General features: G+C 42.7%; 1 protein-coding gene across 2 annotated transcripts in view; it reads right to left on the reverse strand.

Annotated features, from left to right (window-relative positions):
• The window catches only part of LOC138639649 (NACHT, LRR and PYD domains-containing protein 3-like), a 515,752-nt gene that overhangs the window by 153,368 nt on the left and 340,466 nt on the right, over positions 1 to 21,918 (reverse strand). For both annotated transcript variants that reach the window (XM_069728773.1, XM_069728772.1), the window contains one exon: positions 480 to 2,169. In XM_069728773.1, the coding sequence (XP_069584874.1) occupies positions 480 to 2,169 (1,690 nt within the window). The remainder of the gene's footprint in view (positions 1 to 479; positions 2,170 to 21,918) is intronic.

The following is a 21,918-nucleotide window of genomic DNA, read 5'->3' on the forward strand; positions in this document are numbered from 1 at the left end:
AACCACTAACCATGAGTGGAGAAAAAGTTTTGGTGTTATCATTCATATTCTCTGAAAAAAGGCTAAGAAAGCACAAATTCTGCCTGGGTATGTAAACTTTTGAGCACAACTGTATCTAAACAATAGTATCACATCGAATGTGAACTTCTTTTAATTCTACTTCTAGATGTTTTTAATGATATATAAATATAAAACAACCCCCATATATTCACAGTCTTCTGGACTTAGATCACAATCCCCAGTCCTCGCCTTGCTAAAATAAGGCTCTTGCTCAGCCCAGTCCTCTGCTGCTACAGGGATGATTCCCAAGGTTGAAAAGGTTATAAGGCATCTACCCCACATCAATTTTATAATAGGACCCAAACTTACAGCCTTGAAGTATGAATGCAATATATTTATTAGATTTTGATTAGAATCCTAATACCACATAAAAATAAAATATACGGTAATTAGTATTTTACCTCAGATTAGTATTTTACCTCAGATTCTTCAGGTTATGTAACACTGATGCAAGTCTGTCTAGTCCTTCAATGTCTAAGCAACATCTAGAGAAATTGAGTTCTTCTATATTTGTGCAGATTTCCAGGATAAATGCTAACACCATGCAGTCTAGAGATGACATATGAACTCCAGAAAAGTCCAGTTTTCTGTGTGATTGTAATAACTCGAGCACTAAAGCCTTATTTCTGGATTCATACATATAGAAGAATATACTGAGAAGATGTTGCTTATTGGTTATACTTTGCCTCTGTTTATCTACAATGAAGTTCTTCACCCAAGTGATGACATTTATTGAGGCCTGAGCTGCTTGTGGGTCCAGATATCCAGTTAGTATAGACCTTGTGGAGTTGTCTGATAAACCAAACAGGAACCGGAGGAACATTTCACCGCGTCCATCAGAATATGAAGTGGCATTATATAGTGATTTCTGTAACTTCACAGGAGAATAATCCACATAATGCACCAAGGCAGAGAAGAATTCCTGCACCGTGAGGTGTAAGAAGGAATAGGACACAGGTTCTGCTGATTCCATCAGAAAACTTGATAAAAGCTTTGACTTCTTGTCCACATGAAAAGCATCCAGATCTTGGTCATCAAAAATAATAATGCGATTCATTACCCCATGTTCTGCCATCCATCCGATGGACCGCAGGATCTCCTGAGCGTCACTTTTGTGCAGACTGTGATTGGCCAGGATGTTGGCGATAAATATGGCGAAGAGTTGTGTCACAGTTTTGGGTAATAATACCGGCTGATCACTACTTGTGGTCTGGAAGCTCCTGGATAACACTGTACAGATGATCCAGCAGTAGGACGGGAGGTAACAGAATGTGTACAAGGTCTCATTCTGCTTCACGTAACTAAAAGCCTTTTCTGTCATTTCAGGATTAGAAAAGAAATTTTCAAAGTACATCTGTCGTTCTTCTGGAAAAAATCCAATGATTTCTATTTTTCTCTGGAAAACACTATGATCAATCGATGTCAGTCTGGTTGGGCGACTGGTCATCAGAACAGAACAACCTTTCAGAAGAGACTTTCTCACCAAACTAACGACAATCTGACCACAAGGTTTGGGCTGTTTAGGATTAGAGCACAAGTGATGGGATGTGAAATTGACTTCATGAAAACTTTCATCTAAGCCATCAAATATAAAGAGAAGTTTCTCTGGATCTTGAAAGATGTCTTCAAGCTGCTCCTCCAGATGTGGATACTGATGAAGGATCATGGTCTCCACACTTATATTATCCAGTCTGTTGAGTTCCCGAAATTTGAAGAAAAAGACAAAGGAGAATCTCTGATATAGTACCTTCCTTCCCCAGTCATAGACAAACTTCTGCATCAGGGTGGTCTTCCCTACACCGGGCACTCCGATCACCATTACCATATGTGGCACAAGATTAGATTCGTGGTACCAGCGGAACAATTTATTGGGAAAAATGTGCTGTAATTCATATTGGGATTTCTTTAAATATTCCTCATGTTTTTTTCCCAGCTCTATGAGCTCATTCTCAGAGCGTTGCCTAAAGTGATTAGTGGAGACAATGATGAGATTCACATAACGTGTAGAAAATTGAAAACTTTCCTCTTGCTGATTAGATCTTGGAGGTTTGTTCTCTACAAGTTTTTCAGTTCTTTCATATAAATGTTTCTTGTGAGTATTCTGCACAACTAAAGGAAAAAGTCGACAAAAGGTCAATGTAACAAGTTAAAACAATACACTTTATTGCTACCTCTCAGAAATAAATACTAGTTATGGGTATCTGACTACTGGATGGGAGGTTCGCAACTTTCTTTCCTTCTGGGATCCCTGCTGCAGCATATGATTAGCCGGGTTTGTGCAACATCATCAAAAGACACTTCAGGGATCTTGGAAGGAAAGAGACTCCCATTCAGCAGCCAGAGACTCATGACCTGGCTGATAGACAGGAGTCCCAGTAATCGATCTGCCCATCTCTAATAAATAAATTTACAACATATTCCTTGTTAGTAAAAGACTTTACTTATTTAATTAGGCATTTTTTTCATAAGACGTGGTTTGCCTTGTTCATATTTCCTATATGTAATCGCCTTTATATCTTGGCCAATTATTATGTTTTGCTTATTTCATAATCTTGTTAATAGTAGTACTCACAACAGTTCTCACAAATCCAAGCAACCCAACCAATTACCTGAATGATTGCAAAGTGCTGCATAAATGACTGTAGCCTTAATATTAACAAGTTTGAAAGTTATCTCTAATTCGCTGAATTCATCATCATTGACGGTTCGACAGATTGGGCCTCCAATAATTTTGATAAACTGACCTCAAAAGACCATGTGAATGGAGAGGAGGGCAACCATACACACTGTGACACTATTCATTCTTATGGGAGTGCCAAAGACGAGCTGAACACAGCTCTCAGCAATCTCTGGCGGTCCCATGAAGAATCAATGGAGTGGAGGTGCACATGATTGACCTCCAGTCCATTCACACAAGGCTCTTCAGTGCCCTGATTTCAATATTGCTGGTCACCCCAGTGATCAAACACTAAGTTATCCCCTATACTGGGAATAGGGGGATAATTTTCAAATTTGAGAATACCTTTTAAAATGCGCAAAGCCTACAAGAAACAAAATGAGCAAAAAACGCTGCTGTAACTAAATAAGAAAAAGCAATTGGATTTAAATAACTCAGGGTTCTTAGTAATACTGTTTTTGATCAAAAATGGCATAAAAGCCATCTCACCATCGTCAAGGTGCCCTGATTTGGATGGTCCTATGCTGTCTAATATTAAAAAGCATACCATGTGTCAGAGTTGACCTCAGTGTGTGAATAAGAGCAGACAAAAAGACTGGGTCCCAATCTATGGACACCAGTCTGGGGAATCTTTTAAATGTAATTACCAGTTCAGAAAAGTGAGGCCACTCCCCGGCTTGCACAGAATTGAAAAATACAAAGAAAAATATAAAAATTGAGCTTGGATTAAATTGGTATACATGCAGCACGGTCTTTTTGTCTGCCCTTATTCACACACTGAGGTCAACTCTGACACATGCCTTAGCTATTTAAATGCACTTGCTTTTAACTTATGTACAGCAGATTCAGGAGCTAAGGCAAGGTACGTGGTCCGGTGTCTTCATCACAAGTAACCCGGGGAACAGGGCAAGCTAGAGCGCCCCTTGCGTTAGGGACAGGGAAGGAGCCCCTGGTTCTGGGACACCAATATCTACACAACAGAGAAGAGAACATTTTTTTTGTTCTTTAGCCTTTTTCTCTTGAGGAAGTCAGTTTTGTAATAAGCTTTTTCTAACCATTATAGGAAAGCAGGAGGTAAAGTCTTGGATGGGAGGTATATGTCACCGAGGTGCCTAGCGTGGGAGATGTAAGTCCCAGAGATGAAGCTTCAGCAACAAGTTGTTGAGAGTTTTTTTTATTTATTACGACTGCTTTTTAGGTCCTGTTTTTAGGAGAGGCCAGAAGAGTTTGGGTGGGAATGGTTGCACCCATACCTCTTCTCTGGGCTGTACAGGTCCTATTTAATGAAGATAATTTGATTTGTCTCACAGCTGTCTGTGTATAGGAGGAAGAAAATACCTCTTGTGTTGGCAGTTTCAGCCAGAAGCTGATAGAGAGGACTTTAATCTGAACAGGTCAACCCACCCTGGTATTTGTTGCCTGATGGTGCATGAACTGTTTATTTTTTCTATTATATCTTTGTGCCCAGAAGAGGATGTTTTGTTTTGGAACCACTGGTGTTTTATGAAAGCAATAAAACTTCACATGTTTAGACCAGACTGCATTGCAGTAACAGCTGACAAAGAGTGTGAAATCCCTACAGTTGGTGTTTGAATGTTGGTGTTAGGGCACAAAGGATGCACCACTGAAGCTGCCACAGGGATATGCCTTGACGGTCCCAAATGTTTGGCCTGTTGCACTTGGTACAAAAATGTCTACAGCCCCAGACTTGCTCCCAAGGCACGGATGATGAAACAGTGGTGATGGACTGTTTTATTCATTCACTGCCTAGGCCAATGCAATTCTGGGTTGCCCAGGGAGATCCTCATAATGCAGATGATCTTGTGAGCCTGGTAGAGAGATGCCTGGCTGTTGAAAATTCCCTGAGCAGTCAAGAGAGTGTAAGGTCACCTTACTGGGGTACCCTAAGGGGGTTGACACCCAAAAGAAGGGGATTAAATCCACACTCGTGAAATGTACCAGGAGGCAGCAGAGCCACTTCTGAGTTATCAGTCCCGGCCGTTATCTGCTGGAGGTGTCTTGCCCTGGTCATATAGCCATCCATTGTCCTATGGCCATGGAATAAATGAACTGCAAAATAAGCCAGCACTGCTCCAACTTTGATTACCATGACTGCAGTGCTGTTTCTCATTCTAGCCAGTGGCCTCAGTCATGCCAGGTGACCGTTAACTATGTCCCAGTGTCGGGACTCCTGGACTCTGGCAGTTTGGTGACCATAGTAAGGGCCACACTTCCGCACATGTTAGTCCCTGGGTAGGGGGTAAGGGTAAGATGTATCCATGGAGATGCCAAGAACTATTCCATGGCCTGGGTCAACAAAAGCACAGACTGGTATCTGGGTCCTCTGAAGTGGGAGGGGTCAAAGACTTATTAAATCCTGTAATTGTCAAAAGTGACTTTCGATAACATTCCATTGTTTTGGAATTTGTGGGGGAAAGCGGTAACACCTGGTAGCTCAGATGGCAACCAGGATGCGGCTCAAAAAATCCCATCACATGACACGACCAACAATTTTTAATTTTCTGTACTTGTTGGAATTGAGAATGAGGAAGCACCCCTGAAGCCAAATTCCCTGAGCTGGAGATGTCTAGGGAAAACTTTGGAACCACCAAACTCAATGAAATAACTTTAAAACGCACGCTCGAGAGTGTAACGGTGTTGAATGGTGCACCTCAGAAGCTGAGGGCTGATAATTGGTTCCCATATTTTGCCTTGAATGTTGATCGGTTATAAACAGTAACCAAATTGAAAGGCGAGGCAGGGCTGGTGTTAGGAGGGGGTAGGCAAACTGGGCAATTGTCCACGGCCTCCACACCTTTGGGGGCCCGCAGCCTCTACAGCAAAAGCTACACTGATAATAGCATTAAAACTAATTTAAAAAAACACATATTTGGTTTCACTGCGTTTCTAAAAATTCGATCTTTAAAAAATATAAAAGTAAACTAACCTGATCGTTAAATGGCTTAACGAGAAAAAAATCAAAACAACAGAATTCTGTTTTTTTTTTGTCCAAAGCAACATTGCAATAAAATGCAATAAGGGGAAATCAAAACATTGTATTTTCCCTAAAAAGTGTCAATAAAAACGTCAGCTGAGGGAACAAAAAAATAAGCCCTTACAAAGCCTCGGATCCTGGAAATTTAAAACATTACGGGTCTTGGATAATGGCGACAAGAGCAATTTTTTTTTATTTTTTATTTTTCCTACAAATGTCAGAATTGTTTTCACCGCTTAAATAGCAAAGCTATACATGTTTGGTATCTGTGTACTCATACTGACCTGGGGAATCCTATTACCAGGTCAGTTTTACGATATACTGACTATGGTAAATAAAAAACCCTCAAAAAACCATTGTGGAATTGCACTTTTTTGAAATTTAAGCACACTTGGAATTTTTTTTTCCTGTTTTCCAGTACAATATATGGTAGAATATATGGTGTCATTCAAAAGTATAACTTGTCCTGAATAAACAAGCCCTCAAACAGCTAAGTGGACAGAAAAATAAAAAAGTTATAGTTCTTGGAAGAAGGGCAGGATGAAACAAAAACAGAAAATCATTCCTTGGGAAGAAGTTAAAATCCTTGTACTAGCCATAAAAATAGCACCACAGGCACCACATGCAGGCTTCAGTCTTTTAATGTTCATGGTGGGTTTACTAACAAACTAAAAAAATAATATCTATAAAATCTATGTAATTGGGGTTAGGGTACCTCCTTAAACGGAACCTGTCACCCCCAAAATCGATAGTGAGGTAAGCTCACCGTCATCCGGGGGTTATCGACAGCATTCTGTAATGCTGTAAACTTGAAGCATTAATCTGTTTTGTAATTGTGAGCCGATAGTACCAGCTCTCTCTAAGCACCCCACTGGTGCCCAACCTCCAGGACCACTCCACAATAATATTACCACAAAAACACGGAGCACAAATGTCCAATTCAACATATTTGTGTAAAAATCTTCAAAATGTTTATTAATATATAATCAGTAAAAATCACATTATAGTATCAATACAAAATACAAAATACAAAAATATATATCAATATCAATACGTGTGCTGTCAGCACAACCATATAGCAGGAGACGATAAGGAGAGAATATGATGGTAGCCAAATAGGGGAAGGAGTGCTATAATTCCTCCTTATGGTAACAACATGAATCCATGATATTAGGTACTCAGTGTGGCCACATATATTTATACATATAGTGTTATTCAGATAATCTGCTCCTCCGGCCACCCCCGTAAGTACAGTCACATAATTGCATACAGGTCATGCTTACCCATCAGTGGTTTGGGAACGCACCCCCTCCTCACTTGGCCCCCCCGTGGGGGGGGAGCAGATTATCTGAATAACACTATATATATAAATATATGTGGCCACACTGAGTACCCAATATCATGGATTCATGTTGTTACCATAAGGAGGAATTATAGCACTCCTTCCCCTATTTGGCTACCATCATATTCTCTCCTTATCGTCTCCTGCTATATGGTTGTGCTGACAGCACACATATTGATATTGATATATATTTTTGTATTTTGTATTGATACTATAATGTGACTTTTACTGATTATATATTAATAAACATTTTGAAGATTTTTACACAAATATGTTGAATTGGACATTTGTGCTCTGGGTTTTTGTGGTAGCATTCTGTAATGCTGTAGATAAGCAGCCCCCGATGTAACCTGAAAGAGGAGAAAAAGAGGTTAGATTATACTCACCCAGGGGCGGTCCCGCTGTGGTCCGGTCAAATGGGTGTCTCAGGTCTGCTCCGGCGCCTCCTGTCTTCATTCCATGACGTCCTCTTCTAGTCTTCACGCCGCGGCTCTATGACCTTTCCAGCGCCTGCGCACTGCAGTACTTTGCTCTGCCCTCAACAGGGCAGACAAAGTACGCCTGCGCCGGAGCCGCAGCGTGAAGACCAGAAGAGGACTTAATGGAATGAAGATGGGAGGCACCGGAGCGGACCTGAGACACCCATTTGTCCAGACCGCAGCGGGACCGCCCCTGGGTGAGTATAATATAACCTCTTTTTATCATCTTTCAGGTAACATCGGGGGCTTATCTACAGCATTCCAGAATGCTGTAGATAAGCCCCTGATGACGGTGAGCTTACCTCACCATCGATTTTGGGGGTGACAGGTTCCCTTTAATTCCTAAATGTGCAGACAGTTATCAGGCAGGCAGAATTTACAAGTCATTACAGAGGTGGTCCACTACTAGGATAACCCCTTCTTGGTAAGAATGTTTGGCCCCCCATAAAATAATAAAGCCTGTACTCACCTTCCATGCTGGCGTCATTCAACATTTCCTGTCTTGTGCTGTTATGGAGTCACTAGCATGCTCACTATTGGAAATTATGAACTTAACCCCTAAGGGTGGTTTGCACGTTAATGACCAGGCCAATTTTTACAATTCTGACCACTGTCCCTATATGAGGTTATAACTCTGGAACGCTTGCATGGATCCCGAAGATTCTGACATTGTTTTCTCGCAACATATTGTACTTCATGATAGTCTTAAAATTTCCTTGACATTACTTGCGTTTATTTGGGAAAAAAACGGAAATTTGGCAAAGATTTCGCAATTTTCCAACTTTGAATTTTCATGCCCTTAAATCACAGAGATATGTCACACAAAATACTTAATAAATAACATTTCCCACATGTCTACTATACATCAGCACAATTTTGGAACCAATTTATTTTTTTTTGTTAGGGTGTTATAAGGGTTATAAATTGACCAGCAATTTCTCATTTTTACATCATTTTTTTAGGGACCACATCACATTTGCGGTCAATTTGAGGAGTCTATATGATAGAAAATACCCAATACCCCATATGTGGGGTGGGAGGGCATTGTTTGGGCACATGGCAGAGCTCGGAAGGGAAGGAGCACCGTTTGACTTTTCAGTGCAAAATTGACTGGAATTGAGATTGGACGCCATGTCTGATGTGCCTAAACAGTGAAACCCCCACAAGTGACAGCATTTTGGAAAGTAGACTCCATAAGGAACTTATCTAGATGTGTGATGAGCACTTTGAACCCCCAAGTGCTTCACAGAAGTTTATAATATAGAGCCGTAAAAATAAAAAATCATATTTTTTCATAAAAATTATCTTTTCGCCCCCAATTTTTTATTTTCCCAAGGTTAAAAGGAGAAATTGGACCCCATAAGTTGTTGTGCAATTTGTCCTGAGTACGTTGATACCCCATATGTTGGGGTAAGCCACTGAGTGCATGGCAGAGCTCGGAAGGGAAGGAGCGCCATTTAACTATTCAATGCAAAATTGACTAGAATTGAGGACGCCAATTTTTTCACTGATGACGCTGTATAGTGGCTCTTTTTTTGCGGAACAAGATGACGTTTTCAGCTGTACCATGTTTATTTATATCCATATTTTTGATTGCGTGTTATTCCACTTTTTGATCGGAGGTATGATGATAAAGCATTGTTTTTTGCCTGCTTTTTTTTTACGGTGTTCACTGAAGGGGTTAGCTAGTTTTATAGGTCGGGTCGTTATCGACGCGGCGATACTAAATATGTGTACTTTTTTTTTTTTTTTTTTTGTATTTACATAAAGAAATGTATTTATTGGAACAGTATATATATATTTTTTTCTTTATTTAGGAATTTATTTTTTTATACGTTAATATTTTTTTTACTTTTTACATTGTCCCAGGGTGGGACATCACTGTATAGTGTCAGATCGCTGTACTGACACTTTGAAAAGCACTGTGTAAGATCAACGATCTGACAGGCACTGCAGGAGGCTTGCCGGTGCCTGCTCTCTGCAGGCGCTTGCAAGCCACCTCCCTACAGGACCTAGAAGGACCCCCGTGGCCATCTTGGATCTGGGGCCTGCAGGGAGGAGTATGGAGGAGATGCTCGGAACAATGCGATCACATCGCGCTGTTCTGGGGGTCTCAGGGAAGCATGCAGGGAGCCCCCTCCCTGCGCGATGCTTCCCTATGCCATCGGAACACTGCAATCATGTTTGATTGCAGTGTTACGGGGGTTAATGTGCTGGATGTCAACTGTAATAATTAAATGTAATGTTAAAGGGAACCTGTTATCCCAAAATCGAGGATGGGCTAAGCGCAACAGCATCAGGGGCTTATCTACAGCATTCTGGAATGCTGTAGATAAGCCCCGATGTATCCTAAAAGATGAGAAAAAGAGGTTAGATTATACTCACCCAGGGGCGGTCCTGGTCCCGGTCCGGTCCGATGGGTGTCGCCATCCGGTCCATCGCCTCCTATCTTCATCAGATGACGTCCTCCTCTGGTCTTCACACTGCGGCTCCGGCGCAGGCGTACTTTGTCTGCCCTGTTGAGGGCAGAGCAAAGTACTGCAGTGCACAGGCGCTGTAGATAAGCCCCTGATGCCGGTGGGCTTAGCTCACCGTCGATTTTGGGGGTGACAGGTTCCCTTTAAGTTCAACATGTCCACTAGTAAGCTTGCTAGTGACTCCATAACAGCACAAGACAGGAAGTGACACCATTATCTCCACAACGGAGAAGAGGAATAAAATGTTGTTTTTTAGTCTCTTTCTCTTGAGGTAATCAGTTTTGCAATAAGCTTTTTGCTTATGGGGTATCTGCATACACAGGAGAAATTGCACAACAAAATATATGGTGTAATTTCTCCTGTTATCCTTATGAAAATGCAATATTTGGTGCTAAAACATTTTTAAGGGAAAAATTTGTTTTTGCTATTTTCATGGCTCAACGTTATAAACTTCTGTGAAGCACCTGGGGGTTCAAGGTGCTCCCCACACATCTAGATAAGTTTTCTGAGGGTGAAACAAGTGTATAATTCCAGACCACAGATTCTTTAAAATAAGAAAAGTATATATATATATATATATATATATATATATATATATATATATATATATATATATATATATATATATATATATATACATCATAATATATAATGTGTAACCAATTGGGGAATGGCCTATACACAGAAAGGTGAGTGGCAGACCACTCGTATATGGATAGTAACAACAATCCGAACAAAACCAAGGACCCAGGATAAACAATAATTCAGAAAATACTAAAATATGAGGACAACAAGGAAGTATAAAAAAATAATGCCTTTATTAATATATATATGGCAATGGCACCAACACTGTGCCTGTACTTGGAAGCAAGCAATATATATACAAAATACTAAAATTAATATAAAAAATCTATATGTTTACTGGAGGACGGACTAGTAAAAATAGGACAAAAATAGGCTAGGGCACACAGAGAACCAAGGGAAGGAATTCAAAGATAGCACAAAATATATAAGCTAAATACCGACCAGAAGTATTAGTTCCCTATACAAAAAAAGTGCATAGTGCATATAAAATAATAATCATATCCCCTACATAGAGGGACCACGTAAGAGAAAAAAAAAATATGCAGATTTAATTAACATAAAAGTGCAAAATATCTGCTAATGTACAAAAAAAAAAAAAGTGTAGATGAGAAATATTCATAAGGTGTAACAAAAAATGAGAGTGATGTGAGGTAAATAACAAACCAAAATAGGGAGATACTAAAAACTAACACTAATGGAAGGCATGAAGTTTGTGCAATTTAGAGAAAAAAAGGCTAATAGGGTCTGCACATATAAGTGTAAAATATTGCTAGACACCTTATATGAGGGAACACTAGACCCCTTTGTACGGTATCAAAAGACTGTGTACTTCAGAAAAAGAGACTAATAGAGTCTGCCCATATAAGGGTGAAATACCGCTAGATCCCTGGATAAGGGGACACCAAACTCCTTGGTATGGTATCAAGAAACTATGAGGCTGGAAATCGCCAATTAAAAAGGACAATAAGTACCTGAAGGACTTCTGTCCGAAACACGTGTCGGGGTGTCCTGTATCTTGGCGTGGACGGACTGGTTCAGGTACTTATTGTCCTTTTTAATTGGTGATTTCCAGCCTCATTGTTCTTTGGCACACAGTTTCTTGATACCATACCAAGGAGTTTGGTGTCCCCTTATCCAGGGATCTAGCGGTATTTCACCCTTATATGGGCAGACTCTATTCGTCTCTTTTTCTGAAGTACACAGTCTTTTGATACCGTACAAAGGGGTCTAGTGTTCCCTCATATAAGGTGTCTAGCAATATTTTACACTTATATGTGCAGACCCTATTAGCCTTTTTTTCTCTAAATTGCACAAACTTCATGCCTTCCATTAGTGTTAGTTTTTAGTATCTCCCTATTTTGGTTTGTTATTTACCTCACATCACTCTCATTTTTTGTTACACCTTATGAATATTTCTCACCTACACTTTTTTTTTTTTTTTTTGTACATTAGCAGATATTTTGCACTTTTATGTTAATTAAATCTGCATATATTTTTTTTTTTTTCTCTTACGTGGTCCCTCTATGTAGGGGATATGATTATTATTTTATATGCACTATGCACTTTTTTTGTATAGGGAACTAATACTTCTGGTCGGTATTTAGCTTATATATTTTGTGCTATCTTTGAATTCCTTCCCTTGGTTCTCTGTGTGCCCTAGCCTATTTTTGTCCTATTTTTACTAGTCCGTCCTCCAGTAAACATATAGATTTTTTATATTAATTTTAGTATTTTGTATATATATTGTTTGCTTCCAAGTACAGGCACAGTGTTGGTGCCATTGCCATATATATATTAATAAAGGCATTATTTTTTTATACTTCCTTGTTGTCCTCATATTTTAGTATTTTCTGAATTATTGTTTATCCTGGGTCCTTGGTTTTGTTCGGATTGTTGTTACTAAGTTTTCTGACGGGTCTAGACTTTAAAATGGCGTCACTTGTGAACGGCACTGTTTAGGCACATCAGTGGCTGTCTAAACACGACATGGCTTCTGCTAATTATTCCAGCAAATTTTACATGAAAAAAGTCAAATGGTGCTCCTTCATTTTCGAGCCTTGCAGTGTGCCCAAACAGTGGTTTTCTACAACTTATGGGGTATCGGCATGCTCAGGAGAAATTGGACAAAGAATTTTGTGGTCCATTTTCTCCTGTTTCTTTTGTGAAAAATAAAAAAAATTGGGTCTAAATTAACATTTTTGTGAAAAAAGGTAAAATGTTCATTTTTTTTCCTTCCACATTCCATTAAAACCTGTGAAGCACCTACTTCTCGGATCCGGTCAGACGCCTCTCACACAGCCAAACCAGATCTCACACTTTGCACTGATGAGGGGCAGTACTCTGAAACACAATGTCTGCAAATTGAGATTCTGGTTATGGCTTTTATCCTAAGTCATGTAACAAGGCTCGTTAAAGGGTTGACATGACTTCTAGGATTACTACTTCCTTTGGGTAGCACTAGAGTTCTAGTCCTCTTCCTCGCTGAAGAGACAATTTGCATATTTCCCAGAGGAATACTGCAGCCTCATCTCGGCATGCTTAGCATGTCACTCTCCACAAGGAGAAATGCTCCATTATAATGATAATGCACATTGTCCTCCCCAAGGTGATCCCATTTTTCACTGTATTTTCAGTTCAGCCGGTCATTGAACACTTCAGCAACAAGCTTGCTGAGGTGTAAGTACTCCAAAGGGACATCTGCATGGATGAATCCCTAATTAATTTCAAGGGGAGGCTCAAATTCTGGCAATACCTGCCTAGTAAGAAATCAAGGCTCTAATCTTTAGAGATCATCAAAAAGCAGGCCTCATTACTTCCAGAACTGAAGGAGCTTGTATCGTACCATGTCAACATTTCCTGAGCGAGGTCCCCAAAGCACAGAAAAAAGAAGGTTGCAAAAGAGGTGCAGAGTGTGTTACAGAAGGGGGATAAGCAAGGACACCAGATAAGTCTGGCTTGTGTATAAAAGAATGCTTCAGACTGTACTACACATCCATTAACTACTAAATTAATTTCTGACATACACATCTCATGTATGCCAACCTGACGAGCATTACACAACTCACAAATGCCAACCTGACGTACACTACATAACTCTCGTATACAAACCTGATGCACTCTACACAACCTCCGTACACCAATACATTATAAAATTCACATTCACTTGTGGGACATTTGTTTTACTTTCACAATTCAACATTAAAATTTTCCTTAAAGAACTTGGGGGTTCAAAGTGCTCAACACACATTTAGATAAGTTCATTAAGGGATCTAGTTTCCAAAATGAGGTCACTTGTGGGGGGTTTTCCTCTCTTTAGGCACATCAGGGGCTCGCCAAATGAGACATGGTGTCCGCTCTCAATTCCAGACAATTTTGTGTTGAAAACATCAAATAGTGCTCTTTCCCTGCTGAGCTCTTCCCTGTGCTCAAACAGTGATTTTGCCCCACACATTTGGTGTCCAATTTCTCCTGTTACCTTTGTGAAACTAAAACATTTGGAGCTAAAAGATAATTTTTGTGGAAAAATTAGATTTTTTGTTTTCACGGCTCTACATTATAAACTTCTGTGAAGCACTTTGGGGGTTCAAAGTTCTCATCACACATTTAATAAGTTCCTTGAGGGGTCTAGTTTCAAAAATTGGGTCACTTGTGGGGGGGGTTTCCACTGTTTAGGCACATCAGGGGCTTTCCAAACGTAACACGCCGACCACTCTCATTTCCAGCCAAATTTAAGTTGAAAAAGTAAAACGGTGCTCCTTCCCTTTTTCAACCTGCGGTGCACCTAAACACTGGTTTTCCCCCACATATGGAGTATCAGCGTAATCAGGACAAATTGCACAACAACTGCTGAAGTCCAAATTTTCCCGTTACGCTTGTGAATTTGACAAATTTGGGGCTAAAGTTCATTTTTGTGGAAAAATATTGGATTTTTTCTTTTCAAGGCTCTACGTTAGAAACTTCTGTGAAACACTTTGGGGTTCAAAGTGGTCACCACACATCTAGTTAAGTTCCTTCATGGGTCTAGTTTCCAAAATGGGGTCAATTTTGGGGGCGTTCCCACGGTTTAGGCACATCAGAGGCTCTCCAAAGGCGGTATGGTGTCCGCTCTCAATTCCAGCTTAATTTGAATTGAAAAGGTCAAACGATGCTCCTTCCCTTTTGCGCTCTGTGGTGCACCCAAACACTGGTTTCCCCCCATATGCGGTATCAACGTACGAAGGACAAATTGTACAACTTTTGAGATCCAAAAAAACGAATATAACAAAAATAACACTAGCGCCCGCACTGATATAATGAGGAAAATAGAAAAAACAGAAAGCTGCAGACAAACTCTGGATTCTGTGTGATAAAATCCAATAAATAAACCAAAAACTGAAGATACAAATAATGATTTGTCGCGCTAGTCCGTTAAAGTGGCTGGTAGTTGGCAGGAATTAAATACCTAAATGCCATACAGGCTGTATTGAATATCCTACCTGCTGCCTTTCCCTGCATTATAATTATCCACAATCGGTGTACATGTCATGCAATGGTGAAGAGGTATACCAGGCACCTTAACACCAATATTAATTTTTTTAATTTTGATTGGGATGCCTTATTTTAATTTTATTATATTTTCTGGGACGGTGGTTTATCATTCAGGACTGCATTTATTATTTTTTCCCATTAGGTAACCGCCCCATTAACAGATTAGCGCGAAAAACCATCATTTGTAACTTCAACTTTTGGGGTCCAATTTCTCCTGTTACACTTGTAAAAATAAAATAATTGGGGCTAAGAATAATTTTTGTGGAAAAAATGTGATTTTTTTATTTTCACTGCTCTAAGTTATAAACTTCTGTGAAGCACTTGGGGGTTCAAAGTGATTACCATATATCTAGATAAGTTCCTTGAGGGGTCTATTTCCAAAATGGGGTCACTTGTGGATGTTTTTCACTCTTAAGACACATCAGGGGCTCTCCAAAAATGACATGGCATCCGCTCTCAATTCCAGCCAATTTTGCATTGAAAAAGTCAAAGGGAGCTCCTTCCTTTTTGATCTCTGCAAGTGCGCCCAAACAGTGGTTTTCTCCCACATTTGGGGTGTCAGTGTAAGGAGGAAATAAAGGCACAGATGATTGGCCTCGGGGAGACCAAAACATCCAACACCGCGGAGACACCATCACGTGTTTCTCAACGCAGTGATTCCAGAACACTGCCCCCATCCATCCTGTCTGTGGATGGATACCATGCTTGGCATAGGTGGCTTTCCTTCATAGGATGCTGCCCTTCCCGTGGTTGTTCCTTCCCGGGGAAAGGCCTGGCTATTCACTGCTTGCGTCGAGAAACACGTGATAGTGTAAGGAGGAAGACAAGGCATCTGTACTGCGCCGGGTCCGGGAGAAAGATTAGGGGATCAGACAGAGCTCTTCACCCAGAAGCAGGGGGCATGGAAAGCAGTAAAGCTCGCGCAGCGACGCGCAGTTTCCTGCCGACAGTGACAGAGCAGGTGTGTGCGCAGCGTGCTCCGCTTGGTGTGCAGCATTGCAACGTAGCGCGGTCGGCTACACATGAGTACGCCACTGAGCCCAGCAGCAGAGGAACAGCCGTGGGCTCAGTTTAGCTCAGTGCCGCACGTGGGCATAGGAACAGGGCCATGTTCAGGACTGTTCATTGTGGCCCTCTTTGCCGGATAGCACACCGCAGTACCCCCTCGATAATAGACTCTATGCCGCTCCCTTGACTTTGGCTGCACAAGTTTATGGAATATTGGCTCAATGGGTAAAACTGGAGACCGCCCGTTGCCGCCAGAAGATTTACCGTGAGCTGTGGGATCCGCTCTGAGGACATTGCACCAGCCGTCATTGGGACTGCAACCCTCATCGGATCATTTGCGGCCGCGGAGCCACAAACACGATAAGTTTATTGAGTGGACTGTTATCACAGTGTTGTTGTTTATTTCCCTATCATTTGAAATTTAACTGTTCATCTCCCTGAGAGGAGTATCTTTACTGTTCAATTAAATTGTTAACCCTTGCTCTGCCATTGTTGCGTCACTGCATCCCGCAACCTGCTTACACTTGGAGTAGTCGGCAGAATGCAGTCCACGAGCGCAGAAGTGGCAGACCAGGTGGTCATGGGTGCCCCAAGTGCCAGCTTACCACTCACTAGCACTAGCCATGCTCAGCAAACTCCCAAAGTTTACAGAGAGCAACTCACTGCTAAGGAACTGGACCGAGCGGGTCAAAGGAATGCTGAGGATGCACCCCAAGAAAGTAACTGTAGAAGAAATCACTGCACATAAGGTCTTATCCGATGGACAAAATAAGCGTTCTATTCAAACTGCACTAACCTAATAGATCTAATGTAATGACATATAGATCTCTTTGAGAAAATCAGCTGCAGCAGATCCACAGGTCTGTAGGCGATCCACAGGTCTGTGAAGAGCTAAAAGGTTTGTGGATATAATCCGTGCTGCAGATTAAAATGCAGGACCAAAGATATCCAAATGAAGGAAAGTGTTTTTTATTTCAATGCATTTCGGAGTTCAAGGGACTTCTTCCTCAGGAACATAACCACATGTATGCTGAGGATGCATCCCATGACACCCGCTATGCAGGCAGAGATGGCTTTAATGGCCCTGGACAGAGAAGCCAGATGTCCTGTTATGTTTTGGCCCCCACATGAGCGGAACATTTTCACTAAGGTTTTACAAATTTTGGAGGCGATGCATGGAGAGCCCACAGATGCTAGATAACTGCGCATGCGCTTGTTTAGCCACATTCAGAGTGAGGGAGAGTCCGTGACCCAAGATATGAATGCCTTGCAGGAGATTTACACGCCCATCACCAAGCGGGATGATGTGGGCGTGGGGCCTCCTGATGTGATCCTGAGAGACCAACTTGTAGCCGGTCTCAAAAGTCCGCTGCATAAGCAGGCCCTGCGGGAGCACTTGCAAGTTAACCCGCGCATATCTTTCATAGAGATTGGGGCAGAAGCATGCGTGCAGGAGCAGCAGCACGCGACGGCAGCCTCGGCGGGTAGGGTCCGGAGCGGGGAGGTGCCTGCTTCACCCGTAGCTGAACCAGGATGGGCCAGAGAGATCAGGAAGGAGATACACGAAATGCGGGAAGAATGGTCCTGCAGCGCCCCAGAGTCCTGGTCATTGCAGTGATGTCGTTCTTCCACCAGGGGGAGTGATGTTACGTCTGATGGCACAAAAGGAGTTCACCCTGCCAGGTATCACAGCCACACACACACTTCACACGCCGGTCCACCAGGGGGAGCTAAGGGTTCTATGTAGTAGGCCACTCCCCACAAAGGGTAAAACTGGTGGGTTGGTTAGGAAGTCAGTCAGTCAGAGTTGGAGAGTCGGAAGAAGAAGGAGAGGGAGAGAAGCAGACTGGGCTCGGCCCAGGGAATTCCTGTCAGGCAGACAGAGGAAAAGGAAAGAACATCAGCGGCTCAGTAGGAAAGAAAGACATGGAGCTACGCCTGCAACCCATGCGGCAGCCTCCTAAGAGAGGACAAGAAAGGAAGTGTGCTGTAGTGAGTGAGCACAGAAGTCATAGCAACAGGAGTGAAACATCAGTGGGAGACCAGCTAGAAGCAGGCTGCCTCCATCTGAAGCGCAGATCCGGTGGCCGGAACACCGAGGGAGTAATAGACTCTACGCTTTATTTAAGAGACTGGCAGGGCAGTCGATTCCAAGTTGGCTGTCCGACCTAAACACCTAAGCAGACACGGTGGCAACGTAGAAGAGGGGCAACACTAGGGTCCCTATGAAATAGCCTCAGGCCACCACCGTCATACAGGTATGTCCTATCCATCTGGGGGACAGAGAGAGAGAAGTAACAACAGTGAGGACCTTATGGTAGCTAATGCAAGTTACTACGTTACTGTGCGCAAGGGGAAGGCTACTGATTTCCGCCTGGATAAGGGGACTCTGGAATTGCCATCAGACCGGCCGGACCCTGCCTACCCTGTCATCTGGCACTCAGGACTGTGGATGCTGAAGCCTTCAGTAAAGGTAAAGAGACTGCACCCATTGTGTCCTCGTTATTCACCACGCCTTGCACCATCCATCATCATCATCTACACTTTTGGGAAGCCCTGGGGATATACTTCATCTGTGGGAAGGTATACCATCTAGCTGCCATTCCATCACCCCAGCGGACCCCTAAGCAGCGTCAGTCACTCTGACCGAACACCACAGGTGGCGTCACGAACACTACCGTTATCTACGAACTCTGCCTTTTTATTGGACGCCCCTCATAGGGCCACGGTCCGGGTTGGGCCACAGTGACATCCTCGCTGAGGGAACTGAAGGACCTGGTACCGAGTACCCCATTGCCCTTTCGTGGGGGCGATCCAGTCCAACCTCAAAAAAGCCCCCCTGGTGGCTCCGAATCCACCCAGAGAAAGAACTAGCCCCGATTCCCACTTGCCTCCTGGAAACCAGGAAAGGGGACACTCTCAGAGAGAGAGAGAGAGAGCTGATCTATTTCAGATGTGGAGACGTTGGACACTATGCCCGAGGGTGCTCTAAGCAGATCTTGTACCAGTGGCAGTTCTGTTCTGCCTGGGACACACAATCCAAACCAGCATCTCTCACTCTTGTGGTCAGCTACTACTAGACACTTCCCTGGATTGATACCTGATTGCCGAACAAGCCTGATCTCACCATCAGAGGCTCCAGTGAATACCAAGTAGCTGCTTAATCCCTCCTCTCCAGGGTAAGTCTGACCGTAGCATACTGGGTCCACTTATCCCTAGTTCTTCCAGTCAGAATGAATGGTTGCTGATGCGTCATATAGCAAGTTCTTCCAAATCTGGCATCAGACTCGGGCCTTCCTCTTTAACCCTGCTGTTCTGTTGGTCAAAAATGACCGACTTTGAACTTCAATATTCTTTAAAATATTCAAGATGCGGCTCTGAAACCCGTGGCCGACCGACCCATCCTCATTTAAGTCAATCAACCACAAGTTTCAGAACCGCATCTTGAACACCCCAAAAAATACCAAAGTTCAAAATAGGTCTCCCCAGACCGAACAGAACAGCAGGGTTAAGGCCATGTTCCAGATAAAACGTCATGCAGACAAGCAGATAAGTCCTCTGTCTCTTTACTAACCTGAAGATAAAGTCTGGTTATATTCCCAAAATATTTCCCTGAAGGAGCCTTGATACAAGTTCTCCCTGGTACCTTGGGCCATCCAAAATCCTCAGAGAAGTCAATCCTGTGACCTACAGTCTTCAGATACCAGTGAATCAACTGAATCCAAATTCATTCTAGTCTCTCTCCTGAAGCCAGTGGTTCTCTTCTCTAAATCTCTTCTCTAAATCCCATACTCCTGCCTCTACTTCTGTTCCTGAGGGTGTATTTGAACTAAAGGTCATTCTGGATTTTTAGAAGGTTCAGGGGATGACTTTCTATTTTGTTGATTGGAAGGGCTTTGGCCCTGAAAAGAGATATTGTGAGCCTGATGTGAGCATCTGTGCCCCATTCTTGAGAGATTTCTCTGTTTGTTTGGTGAAAAAAGAAGGGATGTAAGCGGGGAATATTATCATTCCGGTTACTTGCACGGTTTGTAAACACCATCCTCCTCACATTATGCACCGCTCTGCTCCCCCAGTGTCAGACCACATCGCTGAGTTGCCTATTGCAACATTTCCAGCACTGCTACCTCCTCCTGTTGCTGAAGAGTCTCCACCCGGCTAAAGCGGGGCACTTCCAGACTCTGCACGGATTTAAAACCACTTTGTTCTGCTGAGTTTGGCTTCCCTGGCTTAACCCCTGCCAGCAGTGGATATATTAGACATCTCACCTTCACACCCTGCCTTAGCTTAGGTTCTGCTAGCTTCAGTGTGTCACTAGTTCCCTCTCTAGGTGCATTATTGTTTTGTCTCTCCAATCCCTCCACTCCTGACTTCGTATATTGAACCTGTGCTGCCCACTCAGACCCACGGTCTGTCTGACCGTGTCTCTCTCTTTGCCCTCTGTCTTTCATACTTGTGCCTTTGACCTACTGGTCAGCTGCCATATGTCCGGAGATTGCCCTGGAGTGGCACCTGGTGACTACCTGAAAGGCCAAGCCTATTCTCACCATCAGAGACTCTAGTGAAGACCAAGCAGTCACTTAATTATGCCCCTCCAGGGTAAGCCTGGCCAGTGGCGCAGTGGGTCCACATCCACTGCCGTCAGACAATAATTGATGCTTTGAGGAAGGCTGGCTTTATGACTGATCTGAAGAGTTGTGCCATAGCGATGGAGGAAGCCAACAATTTTGGCTACATTTTAGAAATGGGCTTATCAAGCCCCAGTTAAACAAAGTGTAAGCAATACAAGATTGGCCATGACCCTTCACAAAAAAAGCAGGTAACAATGGTCCTGGAAATTGTGGGGTATTACAGGAGGTTTGTAATGTACGGAGCTGGCTATGGCTAAGTTGTCACCGGAAGCCAAGAGGACATTTCAGGAACTAAAACTATCCCTCTGTAGGAAGCCAGTGTTGGTGTCTCTGGACTTGGCCGAAAAATCCATAGTTCAGACAGATGTTTTAGATGTTGGACTGCAAGCTGTCATTGCACAGGAAACGAATGGGAAAAACGTCAAATAACTTGCTTAGGAAGCAGTCCCCATGTGAGAAAATCTCTATCAGAAAAAGAGTGCATGGCCATCAAAAGTACACTGAATGTACCTTCTAGGCAGGAAATTTAGACTAGTGTTCAATCATGCCCTGCTAAGATGGATGCGGGAGAAAGGCGAACAATGCCCTGGAAACTCGGTGGTTCTTGGCTTTGCAAGATTTTAGTTTTCATGTGGAACAAGGACCGGGAATACTTCATGGGAACGCTGATGCCATCTCAAGTGTTTACTGTTTGATGGCTGAAAGTGTCAATCCTCTCAGTTTTGGGCAAATGGGGTGTTATGTAGGAAAGCAAGAGGTAAAGTCCTGGATGGTAGGTATGCGTCACTAAGGTGCCTGGCCTCAGTGATGTAGTCTTGGGGATGAAGGTGATGTAAATCTTGGGGATGAAGGCTCCAGATACAACAGGTTGCTGAGAGTTTTATCCTATTGGGAGTGTATTTTGTGTCCGGCTTTAGGAGCTAAAAGAAGAGCTTGGGTGGGAATGGTTGCTCCCATACCTCCAGTCTAGGCTGTACAGATCAAATTTATCACAGCTGAGCTGTCTTCTAGCTGTCTGTTTGTGGGAGGAAGAAAAGACTTCTGGTGTTGGCAGCTTCAGCCAGGAGCTGAGAGAGAGCAGACTTTAATCTGAACAGGGGAGCCCACCCAGGTATTTTTTGGATGTTAATGCATGAA

This window comes from Ranitomeya imitator, chromosome 1, assembly GCF_032444005.1.
Source record: "Ranitomeya imitator isolate aRanImi1 chromosome 1, aRanImi1.pri, whole genome shotgun sequence".
Taxonomy (NCBI): domain Eukaryota; kingdom Metazoa; phylum Chordata; class Amphibia; order Anura; family Dendrobatidae; genus Ranitomeya; species Ranitomeya imitator.